This window comes from Dermochelys coriacea, chromosome 2 (assembly GCF_009764565.3).
Source record: "Dermochelys coriacea isolate rDerCor1 chromosome 2, rDerCor1.pri.v4, whole genome shotgun sequence".
NCBI classification, from domain to species: domain Eukaryota; kingdom Metazoa; phylum Chordata; order Testudines; family Dermochelyidae; genus Dermochelys; species Dermochelys coriacea.
In genome coordinates this window covers 229,330,500-229,351,151 of record NC_050069.1, presented here as the reverse complement: position 1 = coordinate 229,351,151, position 20,652 = coordinate 229,330,500, and the positions used below count along the sequence as shown (strand labels likewise).

The window sequence follows — 20,652 nt, the reverse complement described above, 5'->3', positions numbered from 1 at the left end:
AGGAAAGCCCTATTTCATTAGTCTCCTGTAAGACAATACTGGTAATACCAGGAACTCTTCAGCACCAAAGAAGCTTGGGGACCTTGCAAGTGAAGCAGTCCCTACCATCTCTTTCAGCACTGGTTTTCATTGACCATTTTCCTGCTCTTGAGCCTGGTTCCCCATTCCAGCGCTCTTGAGGGATTGAACTGCACCATCTCAGCACCTTTCCAGCCAGATCCCCTCCAGGCAGCAGTGCAGTAAGTTAATGTCACCAGTCCAGGCTCCCACAGGCATGGAGTGGAAGCCCAGCGAAAAGGTTAGTGCCTGAGGCAGGAAGGGTTTTTCTCTAACCCCTATGCCACAGGTTAAATGAGTTCTCCTCACACACTGTTCTCCCGCTTCCCCAATAGTTCATTATTTCAAGAGCCTTGTTATTTTGACTGGTATTTTGACCCTTTTCTCCTTCCCAATGGCATGATGCAGAAGACCCCTCTTAAAATTAGTACTTATTTTATCACTTAGGGGTTCAACCCAGACCAGTAAGGGGTTGTATCACTGCCTGCCCTGCAATTCTGCATGCCTTAAATGTTATGCTGCTGTGTCTCAGAGTCCTGAGACCACCAGCCAGCCTTACAAGCATGCAGGTCACACCCTGGCTTCTGCCACCCAGTTACTTTTTTGCAGAATAAACCCAACATCCTTCCAGTCCCAAATTTCTCCAAAACTGTCTGCCAATTGGACAATCTGCAGAGGTTCCCAGAATTGTGAGTTCTTCTTGGAGTGCTTGCTCATGTCAGTTCCATTCTAGGTGCTTGCATGCCCATGTGCGCGGTCATTGGAGATATTTGCCTTAGCAGTATCCATAGGGCCAGCTGTGGCATCCCCTTGAATGCCACACTCATGCGTCGGTATATCAGGCACTGTCGGCCTTATGCCCTCTCAGTTCCTTCTTACCACTTGTGGTGTTTAGTTGGAGCGCCTCTCCTTGAATAGCAAGGTCTAGAGGTTTTGTCTTTTCTGACTGAGACTTAGGGCCTTGTAAATAGTTTGTTTGTTGTAGTTAGTGGTAAGTAGTTTTTAAGTGTAGTTAGAAGTTAGAGTCCCAGAGGGGACTTTGCCCTAGGCAGGGTATGCCTCGGTCTCCGGGGTTTACGCTTTGCGCAGACTGTAACAGGTCTATGCCTATAAGCGACCCCCACAGTAGCTGCCTCAAGTGCTTGGGAGAATCACATGTGAACAAGTGTTGTATTTGTAAAAATTTTCAACCCAGGACTCGGAAAGAATGGGATATTAGCTTGCAGGCTTTCCTCTGGAGGCTGCCCTATATCTGGCTTCCAAGCCGTCCTGCCAAGACTCGCCTAGTACTTCAGCCTCGCTGCACAGCGCACCCCCAGCATCGATGCCCAAAAAGAAAACAAAGAAGCATGGCTCCCCAGCACCGAGCAACAAGGGCAATGGGACATTGGGCAAAGGATCCAGTTTGGGCCACCCGGCCACTCCAGAGCCACATGGACATGCCTCCCTGGTCTGGGCCCTTAGCCCCCTAAAAGATCTACCACTCTCCTGGGAGCAGTAGGGGACCCAAACTCCTGGCAGCATCGACACCTTCCCAAGCTCCCCCAGTGCCGAGAGAGCAGAGGCCTTCCCCGGCACCACTGACATGCTGCAGGAAATGGCAAAAGCTCCCCATGGGGGCAAGCCAGCCGCTAAGATCCCTCGGGGGCAATGGAGTGATGCCGATCCCCCAAGACAAGGCAGCTCTCTCCTCCATGCTGCAGATCTCCGGAGTCGTAACCCAGATCCTCTGGGGCTCGCTCTTGATCACCGGCACCGCAATCACGGTCTCCACCGTCTCGAAGCGGATCACCTAAGGGGAGGCGTTGGTGTCCGTGTTGCTGGCACCGTTCACCCTCCCGCCAGTCATCTTCTTGGCACAGATCTCAGTCACCACCCCATGGGAGCATTCCCCATCGCTAATCCGGTCCTCCCAGCCCCGGCACTGGTCGCTCAATACTAGCACTGATCCTCTCACTCCAAGCACCCGTCTCCAATGGCAACAGTCAGCGGGCAGACACAGGAACCGACGGCCCCACCGTGGTCACCGGAAGGGGATTCCTCTGGCACGGAAGGGCAGTTCAGCCCCTAACCCAGACTCCACTGGTGCGATTGGGCTCCTGAAGCTGCGTCAACATTGATGGCACTGCCTTGACAGCATGTCCAGTGGACCGCATAGTGGCCTTATTGGAGAGCGTGGGGCGTGCCAGCCATGATGATGCCCCCTTCACACCGCTCATCTGTCACTGCCTCAGAGCAACAAAACAAACCTCCCTCCCTCACAGAGGACGATGCCCTGGGGCCTCCCCTGGAGGTACAGTTGTTGTCTTCATCCCCAAAGGAGGCAGTTGCAGGATCCTTGAGGGCCAGCACGCCGGATGATTTTAAAGAACACCAGGCTCTGCTTTAATGGGTGGCCAAGAACTTGGGCCTAGAGGTGGAAGAGATAGCTGAGCAGGTGGACACCTTGTTCAACGTTCTCTTGGACTCTACCCCAGCCCATGAGGCACTACCAGTGCATGACGGGGTCCTCAAAATTGCCTAGGCCCTCTGGCAAACCCCGTCTTCCATCCCTCCCACTTCCAAAAGGGCTGAAAAGAAGTACTGTGTCCTGGCCAAAGGGTTCAAGTACCTTTATACCTATCCCCGCTCCGGGCTTGCTGGTTGTCTCTGCAGCCAATGAAAAAGACAAGCAGGGGCACATCAGCTCAACTCCCAAAAATAAAGAGACAAAAAGACTGGATTTTTGGGGGAGAAAAATTGATTCCACTGCCAGCCTGCAGTTCCAGGTGCTGAACCATCAGGCCCTCTTGGGCAGGTACAATTTTAATTTATGGGATTCCCTCCATAAGTTCAAGGAGTCCCTCCCACAGGGTTTGGACAAGAATTTGGCACACTGGTAGAGGAAGGCACCGCGGCGGCTAGGGGTTCTCTCCAAATGGCATGGAACACAGCGGACTTGGCAGCTAGGGTTGACACATCAGCAGTGGTTATGGGGCGCAGCTCCTGGCTTCAGACTCCCAGCCTTTCCCAAGAGATGTAGACTTTGATCCAGAACCTCCCATTCAATGGGAATGGTCTCTTCTCCGAACAAACAGATGCAAGCCTGTATGGGTTGAATGACAGTCGGGCCATCCTTCGCTCATGGCGCAGTCTGCACAAAAGCAGTTCCGACCACCCCCGCCACAAGGCCATGGCAGCCTCATCAGAGTCCTGCTAGGAGAAGGGATAGAGACACGAGTTTTAGTTGTCACCACCCTTCCTCCTCTCGCTCACATGTGCAGCCCAGCCCGGCGAAGCATCCCGGGAGCCAGAAGTGCTTATTTTGCAGGTGCGCTCGAGAGCAACGCCCTAGTCAATTCCCCGGATCCACCCTGTCCTTTCCTCGACTGCCTTCATCCCTACTGTTTGGCCTGATTGCAGGTCGCCTCGGACCACTGGGTGCTGGATAAAGTATCTCGGAGCTATACCCTTCAATTTTCAGCCATCCCTCCCTCTCACCCACCCCTCTTTCCCATCCCTTTTCAGGGACCCTTTTCATGAGCAACTCCTCGTTCAAGAGGTCAAGAACCACAGCAGGACTTTCTCCTCTCGCCATGAGTGATCGCTCCATCCGGAGGTGGTCAGCATAATCTTCCAGAGGTGGGAGACTCCCCAGGTGGACCAGTTCACATCCAGGCAGAACAGAAAATGCCACGTGTTCTGTTTGATCCGGAGAGTGGACTGGGGCTCCCTGTCAGATGCCTTTCTCATTCCATGGTTGGGGGTACTGATGTATGTCTTCTCATCAGAGCCGCTGATTCACAGAGTCCTTGTGAAGATCAGGTAAGACGGGATGAAAGTTATGCTAATAGCCCCCGCATGGCCTGGCCAGCACTGGTTTGGCACATTGCTGAGCCTTTCGATAGCTGCCCCACTGCAGCTGCCTCTCTGGCCGGATTGCTCTCACAGAACCATGGCAGCCTTTTGCATCCGAACCTGGCGCATTGGACTTGACGGCTTGGCTACTGCATGGCTAAGTGCGTATGAATGGGCATGCTCAGCCCGTGTCCAGCAGGTCTTGCTGGGGAGTGACTTACCTGGCCAAATGGAAAAGATTCACGTGCTGGGTCTCGGAATGGTGTATTCAGGCTGAGCAGGCCCCGCTGCAGGATATCCTGGATTATCTACTGCATCTCAAACTCGAAGGTTTGTCCCTGTCATCTATCAAGCTCCACCTGGCCGCTACCTCCACTTTTCCTCCTACGTTCCAAGGCAGGTCAGTATTTTCTCATGACATGACAGCACAGTTTTTGAAAGGTTTAGAGCATCTCTACCCGCACATCCGAGATCCCATTTTCCCCTCTCCTCTCCCCGGACCTAAGTCTCGTGCTGTTGAGGCACATGGGGTCACCATTTGAGCCTCTGGCTTCCTGCTCTCTCCTTCTTCTCTCCTGGAAGGTCTCATTTCTGGTCGCGATAATGTCGGCCCGCAGGGTGTCCGAAATCAGGGCGCTTATTTCAGAGTCGCCCTAAACAGTTTTCTACAAAGATAAGGTCCAGCTGCAACCACACCCAGCGTTTCTGCCCCAGGTTGTTTCCCAGTTTCATACTAGACATATACTTTCAGGACAAATACTTACCTGTTTTCTTTCCAAAGCCTCGTGCATCAGATGAGGAGTGCAGGCTATGCACCCTGGATGTCAGGAGGGTGCAGGCCTTCTACAGAGATAGAACAAGGCCATTCCGTAAGTCAGTACAGTTGTTCGTTTTAGTGTCAGACAGAATGGAAGGTGACCCAGTGTCTGCTCAGAGGATGTCGTCTTGGATCACGGCTTGCATCCACTACTGCTATGAGCTGGCGAAAGTGCCTCTGCCGGCGATCATGATGGCATACTCGACTAGGGCACAAGCGTCATCGTCAGCCTTCCTGGCACAGGTACCAATCCAAGAGATCTGTAGAGCCGCTACCTGGTCATCTGTCTACATGTTGGCGTCTCATTATGTGCTTACCCAGGAAGCTCGAGACAACGCTGGCTTTGGCAGAGCAGTCCTGCAAGCTGCAAGTCCGTGAACTCTGAGCCCCCCTCCACTGATACTGCTTGTGAATCACCTAGAATGGAATCGACATGAGAAACACTCGAAGAAGAAAAAATGGTTACCCACCTTTTTCGTAACTGTTCTTCGAGATGTGTTGCTCATGTCCATTCCATTACCCTGCCTCCTGCCCCTCTGTCAGCGTTGTCGGCAAGAAGGAACTGAGAGGTTGTAGGGTCAGCAGCGCCTGAGTGCATGAGTGTGGCACTCAAGGGGACACCACAAGTGGGCCTATGGATACCGCTAAGGCAAAAATCTCCAATGTCCATGCACATGGGCATGCACACACCTAGAACGAAATGGACATGAGCAACACATCTCGAAGAGCAACAGTTACGAAAAGGTGGATAACCGTTTTTTATTGTTTTCCCTAGTCTAGACTTCTTATACTGAATGAGTCTCCTTCCCAAAGAGAGTTTTTAGGATCTCTCATCACAGACTGCGATCCAGGGAAGTCACCTCACAGTTGGAGAAGGAACCAAGCACCTCTCTCCTCCCTGCTGCTGCACCCTGGAAAAATTAATCCAACAGAAACTAGAAACCTCAAGAGGCAACATCACCATCCTTTAGGATTCCCACTCCTCTGGCATACCAGGGGTGCCTCATCCATTATGAAGGGCAAAATCTCCCAGAATCACACAATTTAGGAAGACATTTTAACTCCAGTAAAATGGATATGTTAAATTGACCTGGTCCACACTACCGTAGAGATTGAAGAATTTGTTTGCCCTCAGACTAAGAAAAATCTACTCAGGATGAAGCATCATAACATCTGAGTCCTTTGAGAAAATAGTCTACTTCACATGGACTCATGGTGGTCACAAACATCTAAGTAGCAGAGCATCAAAAAACACTGCACTAAAGCAAAGCTGTCAAACTCTTTCCTGTCCGCTCGCTCAGTTCCTCCTTTCTGGTGCTTAACTCTAGATGGTTGTGAGCAGAAAAAAATTTACTGTTAAGAAAATAAGGCTTTGAATTCGTCTCCAGTGGCCTCTGAGCCTCTTGGCCCCAATAGCCACAGTCCAAACACCTGCTCTCATGGTCTGCTCAAGTTGTGCACTCCAAAAACGGGAAGTTAAGGAGAGAATCGGGAAAGGTGAAGAAATACCCAGGAACTCTTTTGATTATTCATGTGACAATACAAAATTGACTGCACTTTCCAAGTTAACCTAATAGCTTACTTAGGGTGCTGGTTATAGGGCTTGTCTACACTACAGAATTAGATTGATGTAAGGCAGCTTAGGTTGACCTAACTCTGTAGTTGTTTACACTATAATAGTGTTCCCACCGATGTAAGTCGCTCACTACATCAACCTAATAACTCCACCTCTGCAAAAGGTGTCACACTTAGGTCAATGTATTTAGGGTGATGCAGTATCTGTGCAGATACTGCATTACTGATATTGCCTGTTGTCTGTAAGCCCTGCATGGGACTGACAGCCCGGAGTCCTTCTGCTGCCTCCCGGTGAAGGATTGAGAGCGGGGAGAGCCTGAGCCTGGCCACCATCTAAGCCTAGGCTCTTCTCCCTGGCCTCTCCCCTCCCTGGGAGGCAGCCGGGCCTGGGCTCTCCTCCTTTCCCCCAATCCCTCACCAAGAGGCAGCTGAGCTCAGGCTCTCCTCCTGTCCCCATCCATAACCAGGAGGTGGCCAGGATCAGGCTCTCCATCCCCCCACCTCTACCCCAATCCCTTACCAGGGGAGCAGGATTGGGCTCTCCTTCCTCCCTCTCCTCTCCATCCCCCAGGATCAGGCTCTCCATCCCCCCACCTCTACACCAATCCCTTACCGGGGGAGCAGGATTGGGCTCTCCTTCCTCCCTCTCCTCTCCATCCCCCACAAGAGGAAGCGGCAGGACTCTGGGCTAGCCCTGGTGGTGGGGAAGCTCCAGCTGTCAATGCCCCACTTCACTCAGTGGAAGCGCTAATGGTAATGATGCACACAACCAACAGAAGGAGCTAGTATGGACATGAAAAACTACAATAATTACTGTGGTGGTTCTATGTCGACATAATTTCGGTCAACTTAATTTTGCAGGGTAGACAAGTCCATAGACTTCATCTCCAAAGTGCTGTTTGATGGCTCCAAGAAGCGTTCTGTGTAAAGCTTTCCAGCATTCTTGAGAACTTAACAAAATAGTGTCACAACATTGTTCCCCAAGGGACTCTAAATCCAGCCTTTGGAATTTTAGCCATCTTTTCAGAACACCTCAAAGTAGTAGTCCTTTTACTCTACATGCGCCACGGGAATGTATTTTGCTAGGCAGCAGTTAGTGAGGTCATACCTTGACCATCCTTCAGCATCAGCTGAGAGATGAGAGCTTGCTGGTCCTGTCACTCACCAGTCTAGTCACCAGGAGGGTGAGGAAGAAAATGTGTGGGCAACTACCAACAAATAGAATCTAGAAGAGATTCTGAATGGCTGCTTAATAGAAATAGGGTTTGTAGAATATGAGTGGTCTTTGAATATTCTGTTAAGCAGCCTGTCTGAATCATTTCTACTTCCTATTTGTGAGGAGTGGAAATGGCCTACGCCTTTACATTTTTCAGGAAGCTCTTTCTTCAGTGTGTTGAAGATTATGACTTCAGATAGAAGCATTTAGTCTTTCTGCTTCAAGAAATAGTTGCAGGAATCTGTGTTCATAAACTTCAAAATTTTCCCTCCTTGTACGAGACTGCCAGCAGCAGTCCTATAGGTAGTATACCATAGTAGATCAAGACTATCATTTTGTAGCAATGGTAGCTGGAGGGTTCTCTGTACTCAGAGTCTTCGTGGAGCTGCTGGTGATTTTGGCCTTCCAACTTGGACAGCAGGCAATACTAACTTACCACTATTGACAGGTTTCAGAGTAGCAGCCGTGTTTAGTCTGTATCCGCAAAAAGAACAGGAGGAGTACTTGTGGCACCTTAGAGACTAACAAATTTATTAGAGCATAAGCTTTCATGGGCTACAGCCCACTTCATCGGATGCATAGAATGGAACATATAGATAGATATAGAGACATATATACTGATAAGTTGGAAGTTACCATACAAACTGTGAGAGGCTAATTAGTTAAGATGAGCTATTATCAGCAGGAGAGAAAAACTTTTGTAGTGATAATCAAGAAGGCCCATTTAGACAGTTGACAAGAAGGTGTGAGGATACTTAACTTAAGGAAATAGATTCAATATGTGTAATGACCCAGCCACTCCCAGTTTCTATTCAAACCCAAGTTAATGGTATCTAGTTTGCAAATTAATTCAGGCTCAGCAGTTTCTCCTTGGAGTCTGTTTTTGAAGCTTTTCTGTTGCAATATTGCTACCCTTAAATCTTTTATAGAGTGACCAGACAGGTTGAAGTGTTCTCCTTCTGGTTTTTGAATGTTATGATTCCTGATGTCAGATTTGTGTCCATTTATTCTTTTGCGTAGAGACTGTCCGGTTTGGCCAGTGTACATGGCAGAGGGGCATTGCTGGCAAATGATGGCATATATCACATTGGTAGATGCGCAGGTGAATGAGCCCCTGAAGGCGTGGCTAATGTGATTAGGTCCTATGATTGTGTCACTTGTATAAATATGTGGACTGAGTTGGCATTGGGCTTTGTTGAAAGGATAGCTTCCTGGGTTACTGTTTTTTGTTGTGTGGTTGCTGGAGAGTATTTACTTCAGGTTGGGGGGCTGTCTGTAAGCAAGGACTGGTTTGTCTCCCAAGATCTGTGAGAATGAGGGATCATTTTTCAGGATAGGTTGTAAATCTTTGATGATGCGCTGGAGAGGTTTTAGTTGGGGGCTGAAGGTGACAGCTAGTGGCGTTCTGTTATTTTCTTTGTTGGGCCTGTCCTGTAGTAGGTGACTTCTGGATACTCTTCTGGCTCTGTCAATCTTTTTTTTTTTACTTAAGCAAGTGGGGGTTATTGTAGTTTTAAGAATGCTTGATGGAGATCTTGTAGGTGTTTCTCTCTGTTTGAGGGATTGGAGCAAATGCAGTTGTATCTTAGAGCTTGGCTGTAGACAATGGATCATGTGGTGTGTCCTGGATGGAATCTGGAGGCATGTAGGTAAGAATAGTGGTCAGTAGGTTTCTGGTATAGGGTGGTGTTTATGTGACCATCGCTTATTAGCACAGTAGTGTCCAGGAAATGGACTGCTTGTGTGGATTGATTATCACTACAAAAGTTTTTTTTTCTCCTGCTGATAATAGCTCATCTTAACTAATTAGCCTCTCACAGTTTGTATGGTAAATTCCAACTTATCTGTATGTGTGTGAAAAATATATATAATCTATCTCTTGCCTATATATTCCATTATATGCATCTTATGAAGTGAGCTGTAGCCCACGAAAGCTTATGCTCTAATAAATTTGTTAGTCTCTAAGGTGCCACAAGTACTCCTGTTCTTTTTACCACTATTCAGCAATCTCCAGGCAGAAGCTCTTTCTGCAAAAGAAGCTGCGTAGTGCATCCTACTGGTTATTCAGGTGTATTAATGAGAACTAAGATTGCAATAGTCTTGACATGCTATCAATAATTTGTGCAAACATGGTTAACATGTTCTAATATATTTCCTAATGTTGTTCATCTTTGGAAGCCTCTTGTGGGGCTGGTTGGCTGCCATGTAATAGCCGTCCAACAGAGGAAGAGTGGCTCCTGTTTATATTTTTAAAAATATCTTTAGTCTACCTGCTTCTGAAGTTGTGAAGAAAGACAAGGTTACCCAACAGCAAGTCTAGAACTATAGATGTAACCACAATTTTAATTTAAAATTTACAAATGAAAGTTTTTTTGTTCATCAGCAGCCATTCTGTAAAATGCCCTGATCCTGCAAACGCTGATGCATGTGAGTAGTGCCATTGAATTCATATAAGTCAATATTTGCAAGATCAGCACCATAGCTTGTGAATCTCACTGCTGAACTGCAGAACTCATAGATTCATAGATACTAAGGTCAGAAGGGACCACTCTGATCATCTAGTCCGACCTCCTGCACAGCGCAGGCCACAGAATGTCACCCACCACTCCTATGAAAAACCTCACCTATGTCTGAGCTATTGAAGTCCTCAAATCATGGTTCAAAACTTCAAGGAGCAGAGAAGCCTCCCTCCAGTCAACCATGCCCCATGCTACAGAGGAAGGCGAAAAACCTCCAGGGCCTCTCCAATCTGCCCTGGAGGAAAATTCCTTCCCGACCCCAAATATGGCAATCAGCTAAACCCTGAGCATATGGGCAAGATTCACCAGCCAGATACCCAGGAAAGAATTTTCTATAGTAACTCAGATCCCATCCATCTAATATCCCATCTCAGGGGATTTGGCCTATTTACCCTGAATATTTAAAGATCAGTTACTTACCAAAATCCCATTATCCCATCATACCATCTCCTCCATAAACTTATCGAGTAGAATCTTAAAACCAGATAGATCTTTTGCCCCCACTGCTTCCCTTGGAAGGTTATTCCAAAACTTCACTCCTCTGATGGTTAAAAACCTTCGTCTGATTTCAAGTCTAAACTTCCTGGTGGCCAGTTTATACCCATTTGTTCTTGTGTCCACATTGGTGCTGAGCTTAAATAATTCCTCTCCCTCTCCTATATTTATCCCTCTGATATATTTATAGAGAGCAATCATATCTCCCCTCAACCTTCTTTTAGTTAGGCTAAACAAGCCAAGCTCCTTAAGTCTCCTTTCATAAGACAAGTTTTCCATTCCTCGGATCATCCTAGTAGCCCTTCTCTGTACCTGCTCCAGTTTGAATTCATCCTTTTTAAACATGGGAGACCAGAACTGCACACAGTATTCTAGGTGAGGTCTCACCAGTGCCTTGTATAACGGTACTAAAACCTCCTTATCCCTACTGGAAATGCCTCTCCTGATGCATCCCAAAACCGCATTAGCTTTTTTCACAGCCATATCACATTGGCAGCTCATAGTCATCCTATGATCAACCAATACTCCAAGGTCCTTCTCCTCTTCCGTTACTTCTAATTGATGCGTCCCCAGCTTATAACTAAAATTCTTGTTATTAATCCCTAAATGCATAACCTTACACTTCTCACTATTAAATTTCATCCTATTACTATTACTCCAGTTTACAAGGTCATCCAGATCCTCCTGTATAATATCCCGATCCTCCTCTCCAGACATAGCTTTCAGTAGTTGACTAAGTGATACATACATGGTGATAATTTGCTATTCAATTGTGCTCTGTTATGAAATGTTAAGATATAAACTGCAGTAGAATAGCTCTGTACAATAGCTCTGCTGAAGTATTGGGTAACTTGAGTGAGTAGTAAAACAGAAAAATAATGTAAGCAAACAAAAGCTTTATTTTCAACGTTTTATAAAGGCTTCAGATTCTGATTTCATAATTGTACATTATACCTTGTGTAAAGTGACTTCAAAAATTATTAATTTTAAAATTAGCTAGCAATGTAATTTTTTTCTCCCTTTCTATAACAGATGAGGTTATAACTTCTCATGGTGCAATTGAACCAGATAAGGACAATGTCCGCCTAGAGCCATACTCTTTGCCACAGGGTTTTATGTGGGACACTTTGGACCTGAGCAATGCTGAAGTTGTAAGTAAAACGGTGTGTGTGTACACACAGTCCTTGATGAAACATTCTGGCTGATATGTGTGAGATAAAATTCTTCCTTTTTTGATGTGTGTTTTCAGCTAAAGGAACTGTACACGTTATTAAATGAGAATTACGTAGAAGATGATGATAACATGTTTAGGTTTGACTACTCACCTGAGTTTCTTATGTGGTGAGTAGTAATTTCTGCATTGGATTGCAAAGAAGGGTGTTTTGATCACATTATTTTGGGCACTAATCTGTAATTGTTTCTGCCACTGATTCTAGGGCACTACGTCCTCCAGGCTGGCTACCCCAGTGGCACTGTGGAGTTAGAGTAACTTCAAACAAAAAATTGGTAGGGTTCATAAGCGCCATCCCTGCACACATTCGGATTTATGACAGGTAAATATAAATAGATAAAGATAAATAAAAACAAATGATAAATATTGAACTGTCTTTCGTCGTGGGGATTGTCTGATTGAAGAGCTGAGTGCTAGGCCTCATTGACAGTAGAGGGAGAAGAAACCTTACACAGGTCTGAAATTTTTCACAAGGCTTTTGGAAGTTTCCAATTAAAACTAACAGCAAACAAATGTGCACCTCAGAAACATTCTATTGGTAGAAGGTGTGGAGAGCTGCTTGATGTTATCTGGCCTATTGGAAAGTGTAAAGTGGATGTTTAGTCAGTTAGACTGGTTACCAGGGCTCTCTCAGTAGAGTTGGAGAACTGGAATAATTAAGCAGTGAATATGAGCTGTGGAACCTTTTGATATCTCTTTCCTCCTGCTTTGATTGCTTTCCAGGCCCTTAAATCCAGGCCACAATTCAGGTCATGGTACAGATCTAAAGGGTATTAAAAGCAATTTCTCCAACCTAGGCATCTTACTAGATGCAGTACAGAATATTGACATTTGTTGTATACTTTGAGGATGCAACTTAAGGCAGCCAGGTTAAAAATTTGGATCTATATGCTTAGAAGTATGTAAAATACAAAGAACATATACCAACACTGGATAAGAAATCTCAATGATTTATCTGAGTCCTTTGTTACATAATTGAGTCCTTCTGTTGAAGACTTTAAAATGAGCGTTATTTATGTTTTTGAGAAGCTATCTTGTATAACCTGAAATTCTACTATCAACATGGAAACTAAAACTATATAAATAAGACTATACTACGCTTTAGTGGGTTTTCTAACTGTTTTGTTATTTAAATTGCTTTTAGTGTGAAGAAAATGGTAGAAATCAATTTTCTTTGTGTCCACAAGAAACTGAGATCTAAACGAGTAGCACCTGTACTGATTCGGGAAATAACCAGAAGAGTAAACCTGGAAGGGATTTTTCAGGCGGTTTACACTGCAGGAGTGGTACTCCCCAAGCCTGTGGCCACATGCAGGTAACCTAGGTGTATTCATAGTAACATTGCTCCCAAGAATGATCATTTTAAAGAGGATTCCTTGTCATTTTCACAAACTAGGTAATAAAAATGTTAATTTTTCTGCTGTAAACTTCTGATAAACATTGTGGACTTGATTCTAACTCAGAGGACATGACCAACTTCTTTGTGATGCCTTGGACAAAGACATTTCTTTCAGTAACATCTAGTTCTGTTTGGGGCACTGCCTGCACTGTGCTAGCATTGACAAAGTTGTATACTTCGGTACATACATTTTTCAAGTGACCTATTTCTTGACTGGTGGGGTGAACAGAGTTTCTGGGAATAATATGGTATTACTTTTTAAACACCTTCCTGTAGGGTCTGTTCTCTGCAGAAAGGGAGGTTTGTTGTGCATCTTACAGTGATGGGAAAACTATACTGTCCAGAAAAGTTTTGTGTGAAGTTCAGTATAACTTTGTTTGCATGGAGTGGATTCAATATTGCTTATGCTGCCACAAATTCAAATCACTGTAGGGTTGGCTCAGCCCTTAATCCTTCTGGTAGATAACCAAGCTCTATGCAGTTCTCTGAATCTTTGGATTAAATATTAAAAGCTGAAATCTTGTTTGCAGTTTATGGACATCAGAAATACCATAAGTCTTTTTCGGGGGAAGAGTAGGTATAGCTTTTTCTATCCCTCACCATAATTTTTCCTCCTTTAATGCTGGGTATCCAAGGATGTTCTATCACAGAGACAGTTGGCAGGAGAAGGCCATCCCAAAAAACTACTTACACAGACAAGTAGAGGGTCTTATCCGTATAGCAAAATGAGTGTTGTGAAAACAGCCAAGGCTATGACAAGGGTGAAGTACAATTTCCCTGATTACTAATCTCAATATTAAAAATGTGTGTGGGTACAAACTATGATAGCCAACCATACCATGGTCATTAACGAGTTTAAAAGGTGTAGTGTCAACATTTTATTGGCCTGTTTAGCTACTGCTCAAGCCCCCTACAGATAGCAGTATAGGATTGCTCCTTAGATGCAATTGTTTAATTTTGGGAGGCAGGGATTGGATGAAATATTTATAAAACATATACTATTAAAATTAGTAATTATATTAACGTATTTTAAATTGTATTTCCAGGTATTGGCATCGATCACTGAACCCCAGAAAATTGGTAGAGGTGAAATTTTCACATTTGAGTAGAAATATGACTTTACAAAGAACAATGAAGCTCTACAGACTTCCCGATGTAAGCAATGTATCTGCCTAGAGAACCCTCACAGTTTTTGTGAGGCCCAAAATACCCTTCCATCTGTCTCTGACAAGGCAAGCTTTTCATTTTGAAAGGAAAGCATTTACACAATGTAAAAACATATTTGTTGGTTGGGAAGAGGATTACGAGAGTGTAGATGAGTTTATTTAGAAATACCAGAGACTTTAAACTCACAAAACTCCCCAAGTAAACTTCAACTCAATCCCATTCAACCACAAACTGAAGAGAAACACTTTTTACAATTGTATACAGTTAATTTTTCGTCCAATTAATGTATCATTTTTAATGGAGTAGGAAATTCACAGTTTATGACCTTTCTTACAAAGAAGGCATCCTAAAACGTTGATAAGGCAACGCCGAGAAGCATTTTAACCCAGTTTGCCAGAGAAGGTTTTCTCCATACGGTGACCTGCTTCAGCAAATTGTAGCTCAGGAAATGCTATGTACAGAGCATGTCTTTTCTTCAGATAAAAATCTGCCCCCCCTTCCCTCCCTTCAAGTTTTTCCATAATGACTTACCTGCCTTTGGACAGCTATGTCCGCCATCGTTGTTTGGTCTGATGTCACAGATGCTCATTACCTTTATAGCTTCAACACTATACTAGATGCTCCCCTGCACAGCACAGTCCATTGTTTGTGTCTCAGTACACTCAGTTATCAGTGTGACCCACTTCCCATGCTGCACACACATGCTCTCTCACTTTTGTATACTGTGCAGTCGTTGGCAGAGCCTAAAAATGAATAACTAAATTAATTTAGTTTTTAGGCCCAAAGAACTAAGTCTAACTTTAATCAAATTTGAAATAATTTTTAGATCCTAAAAATCTAGTAGATAATTCAGATATAGGGTTTGGTGGCATTTCTGTTCTGTCTCATGTAGCCAATACAAAAAAGAAAAGGAGTACTTGTGGAACCTTAGAGACTAACAAATTTATTTGAGCATAAGTTTTCGTGAGCTACAGCTCACTTCATCGGATAGCCAATACAGGAAAAGAAAATTTGCTGTCTCTACCTAGTACTATTTAAAGCACAAGGTTCATAAATGAACGGGGTTTATTAGAAAATATACAACTCCTATTCTAACCAATCTTTGCTAATTCATAAGTTACAGACTACAATAGAAGAAAAATAAAGTATAGGGAGGGGTAATATAAGCCCCAGAAAAATACCTAGGAAGAGAGTAGGACTTGTATGCAGCACTGTACGCAATAACTTCTGAGTAAAATTTCCAAAGCACCTATGTCTCTCAGAAAGTCAAAGAGAACTTAAGATCCTTGTACCTAATGGTATGTCTGTGCTGTAATTGGACATCTGATTGCAGCTCAGATAGGCCTAGCAGTAGCTTTAATCTAACTAGTGCAACTAAAATGAGTGGTGAAGATGTGGTGGCCTGGACCTCAGCATAGTTAGCAACACAACTCTTGAAATTTTTTGCTGTCTACTCTGAAGATCTATTTGAAATCATATAAGAATATTGTGATTATATTAACAAAATGTTACTCTGAACAAAACTTCTTGAGTATTTTTCACTTTCCAAGTATATAGTTACTTAATAGGGGACTTTTAAGACAAACTTAACTGAGGAAAAAGTATACCAAAAGGAACATACCTTGCCAATCTGTTGTTGTTTCAGACATTTGTTTTCATACATTCTTCTGCCTGATCCTGCCAGGAGATCAAAATCCTGGGCTAGAGCTGCTGCTTGACCTGGGATACACTCAGAGTAGCTTGATTGGGGTAGGAGGCAAGTGGCTTTAAGCCAGAAATTGTTCCCTAGTCCTGGAGTTGGCAGTGTGCTGGACTGTTCCCCAGCATGTCCAAACTGCCTCAAGCTATTCTGGCAGCTAAAGGATTTCTGGGACTTAAGAATGCCCTAGCCAGGCTTCCTTCCCCCCAGCCACACTCCCTATATGGGCAGCTGCACTAGTTCTACACCATGCAGTGATCAATCTTCCACAAGGGGCATCTTCAGGGATCCAGTAAGCTAGTTTTCTGACTGCTTTGCTTGAATTGGCAAAGCTGTCAGAGCCAGCCTGAAAATTGGGGACCCCTGTATTTGACCTTGCCACATTACCATGAAAATGACTAACATGTTAAACAAATTCATTATATGACTTCATAGAATGATGAAGCAGATAAGCTCTGAAAGAGAATGAACCTTTGTTTAATGAAGAAATATACTGGATAATCAACAAAAATTTGTTGGAGAAAATAAGATTCAGTTGCTTTCCACATATCTAACCTTTAATTACAATGTATTAGAAGTATTTTTTCTCCATTGTATAAAGTCCCTCTGTAAAATATGTTATTTTCTAAAATATATTGTATCTTAGTAATTCCAGGGTGGCCTTAATTTATATGAGAAGGGCTTTCTCATGAGTAGAAAAATGGTTATGTCTGCATAGAAAATTTAGACGACAAACTATTTTGGAGGGGTAAAAGTAGCTGGAAATTTTCATGTTAAATTTTTGCTGACCAAATATAAACACACACAAGAAAGTGATTTTTACTTAGTATCCAACATATTTTTGTCTTCTGGTCAGTTTCTGATAATCAGGGTTTTTTCTGGGCCCTAAGTAATTTAGAAGAAAAGAAATGATCAAATTAAAAAAGGAACACACAATGTTTGAAGTCTAGGCTACAGGCAACAGTGTCTGATTCCCTGGAGAAATTAAATAGTATTAGTATGTAAAGCTTGAAGTGCCCCAGACTGTCTCAGTAATTAGAAGGTAGGAAATATTGATTGAAAGCAGTTTGTAAAGTGGCATAATGAATTATAATGCTAGAGTAAAGTAGGCTAATAATGAATACTCTATAGCAAATGGAGTGTGCTTTGTAACTTACTTTCACATATTTTGTAAATAAATTCTTCCTTTCAACATCTTACTTTTTTTCTTTTTATTATAACAAGGCCACAAAGACTTCAGGTTTGAGACCAATGGAACAAAAAGACATTAAATCAGTGCAAGAACTGATCAACAGTTACTTGAAGCAATTTAATCTGGCTCCTGTAATGGATGAAGAAGAGGTAGCCCACTGGTTCCTGCCTCAGGATCATATTATTGACACCTTTGTAGTTGAGGTAAAAACATTGGTTAACAATGTAAATAAGATGTATGTAAATGCCACCCTTGCCTCCCCAGTAACATTACACAAGTAATTCAATGTAAGGCTATATTGACATTAGGGTTTTGATGGCATCAAGATAACTACCATGAGAAGCAAGAGAGCTTTCTAGTGTATTCAGAGCCATGATCTATACTTAACCTTGCATCGTAGCATTTGTGGAGCTTGACATAGTTTCTCCATTTTGTTCTTTATATTAAACAGAGAACAGTACACATTATTGTACATTCTAATCGCATGATAAGAAAACACTTATTTTTGGAGTCTGTATGGACTGCAGAGGTAATATAATAGGTTGCTTAAATAAGAATTCTAAAACTCTGAAAGTGATGACCATCTGGGAGGCACTCTACATTTTTAAAAATCTTGTTTGCTTTTCACCACCCCTTTTTGGAAAAAAAAAAAAAATTTGATTATAAGTATTAATATTTGAATCTGCTTTTCCAGAAAGAAAGGAGCTGCTAAAATGACTGAGATGAGGAAATGAGAATCTGATTGGGGTCTGATGTCATTCCTTCAGATGTCAAATAGGAACTCCACAGCAGGCCAGCACAAAATTTTAAATCCCGCTTAACTGGTTTCAGGTGCACCTATTTATGTGGAGAGTCCCAGTATTGGATAAATCTGCTTCAAATGTAATCTGATACTCAATTTAATAGTTTAAGTTCACACCTCTTGGTGCTATTATTTGTGAGTAAAATTTTAAAAATGACCCATGTAGCTTAGGAACCCAAGTTCCATTGAAAGCTGCTAGTCACTATATTAAATTTGTTTGCTCATGCTTAGAAATCCTTTTAGGATGAAAGAAACTACAGAAAAGTTAGATTGCAATTACTTTAAGAAGGCTGCCTTCACAGCACAAATTGCCAAAGGCTTTGTTTTGTTTTAAATCCAAAATGTTGATACTAAAGACCATAGCAAAATGAAAGGGGAGATCTTAATAAAGCTCATAATCACTGAATTAAGATTTCTAGCATCCTTAATGATGAACATGCAGAGTCATTGGAGGGGTTTTCTTAAGGTCCATAATTAATTCACCTCTGTGATACAAAGCTCAGCAGACATATCCTCATATTTGATATTTGAACTTTACATCAGAGGTCCTTAAAAAAGACATCCCCCTTATCACACTTCAAGTGCCCTTTTGAGCTACTATGTTGCAATTTGGTATACTCGTTCAATGTGAATCACTAGAGCTGATCTAAATATGCTCCATATTTTCCACAAAAAATTGCTATCAAAAAGCAAAAAATTTCCTTTTCCAAAGAACTGGAAAAATGTTGAGATAAAAAGACTGAGGGGGCACTGATAAGTCTTCAGATATGTTAAGGGCTATTACAAAAGAAGACAGTGATCAGTTGTTCATAGGAAAGTAGGACAAGAAGTAATTGTCTTTATTTGCAGCAGGTAATATTTAGATTAGATATTAGAAAAACTTTCTAACTAAAGGGAAGTTAAGTACTGGAACAGATTACAAGGAAGGTTGTGGAATCCCCATCATTGAAGGCTTTTAAGAACAGGTTAGACAAAAACCTGCAAGGGAAGGTCGAGGCATACTTGGTTGGTCCTGCCTTAGTATGGGGGGATGGACTAGATGACCTCTCAAGGTCTCCTCCAGCCCTGCCTTTCTATTTATGAAATTAAGATGTTCCAAGAGCATCGATTCTGTGCATCTGATTTTAACCAAGAGAATTTTTGAAGTTGTGATGAATGCGCTGTATAGAGACCAGTGCTGATAGCCATGCCCACCTGAAGGGTAGGCTTCTGGCAGCTAGTATTTGTAATTTCCCAAAATATCTGCTGCACAGGGAGATGGCTAAAACTGTAGCTAATTAATTACAAGTTGATTCTTCATTCAGTGACTTTTTTCTTCCCCAGAGTTCAAACGGCATTTTAACTGATTTCCTGAGTTTCTACACGTTACCTTCAACAGTTATGCATCATCCTGTTCATAAAAGCCTCAAAGCTGCCTATTCCTTTTACAATATTCATACAGAGACTCCTCTCTTGGATCTAATGAATGATGCACTCATTATAGCTAAATTGGTAAGTAACTCACTTTCCTTGTCTACTTTTCTCAGAAAAGTAGGGTAATTAAAAAAAAATGAAAGGAAGTATTTAATGTGTAACATTCCATTTTCTTTACTAGCTTATCTATACTAGCTTTTCTCTTCACTTTGAACAGCACTAGAGACAAAGGAAAAAATTCCCATAAGCCTGCACTATTTTTACAAAATATATTTTGAATAGTGCTGTTGATTAATCACAGTTAACTCACGTGATTAACTCAAAAAAATTAATCACGATAAATTGCACTGTTAAACAATAGAATACCAATTTAAATTTATTAAATATTTTTGATGCTTTTCTACATTTTCAAATATATTGATTTCAATTACAACACAGAATACAACGTGTACAGTTCTCACTTTATATTTTTTATTACAAATATTTGCACTGTAAAAATGGTAAACAAAAGTAGTAGTATTTTTCAATTCACCTCATAGAAGTACCGTAGTGCAATCTCTTTGTCATGAAAGTGCAACTTACAAATGTAGTTTTTTTGTTACATAACTGCACTCAAAACAAAACAATGTAAAACTTTAGCATCTACAAATCCAACTTTAGAGCCTATAAGCCCACTACTTCTTGTTCAGCCAGTCGCTAAGAGAAACAAGTTTGTTTATATTTATGGGACATAAGGCTGCCCATTTCTTAATTAGTGTCACCTGAAAGCAAGAACAGGCATTTGCATGGCACTGTTGTAGCTGATGTCGCAAGATATTTGTGCCAGATGTTCTAAAGATTCATCTGCCTCTTCATGCTTCGGCCATTGTTCCCAAGGACATGCTTCCATGTAGATGACGATGGTTAAAAAAATAATGCATTAATTAAATTTGTGACTAAACTCCTTGGGGGAGAATTCTGTGTCTCCTGTTTACCTGCATTCTGCCATATATTTCATGTTATAGCAGTCTCCGATGATGACCCAGCACACGTTGTTTGTTTTAAGAACACTGTCACCGCAAATTTGACAAAATGCAAAGAAGATACCAATGTGAAATTTCTAAAAATGGCTACAGCACTCAACCCAAGATTTAAGAATCTGAAGTGCCTTCCAAAATCTGAGAGGAACGAGGTGTGGAGCATGCTTTCAGAAGTCTTAAAAGAGCAACACTCTGATGTGGAAACTACAGAACC

General features: G+C 42.7%; 1 protein-coding gene across 4 annotated transcripts in view; it reads left to right on the top strand.

The window, feature by feature from the left end:
- Positions 1-20,652, top strand: part of NMT2 (N-myristoyltransferase 2) — a 58,817-nt gene that overhangs the window by 27,860 nt on the left and 10,305 nt on the right. For all 4 annotated transcript variants that reach the window (XM_043509381.1, XM_038389786.2, XM_043509382.1 and 1 more), the window contains exons 4-10: positions 11,549-11,667; positions 11,766-11,857; positions 11,953-12,069; positions 12,892-13,062; positions 14,193-14,301; positions 17,237-17,407; positions 19,330-19,497. In XM_043509381.1, coding sequence (XP_043365316.1) covers positions 11,549-11,667; positions 11,766-11,857; positions 11,953-12,069; positions 12,892-13,062; positions 14,193-14,301; positions 17,237-17,407; positions 19,330-19,497 — 947 coding nt within the window. The remainder of the gene's footprint in view (positions 1-11,548; positions 11,668-11,765; positions 11,858-11,952; positions 12,070-12,891; positions 13,063-14,192; positions 14,302-17,236; positions 17,408-19,329; positions 19,498-20,652) is intronic.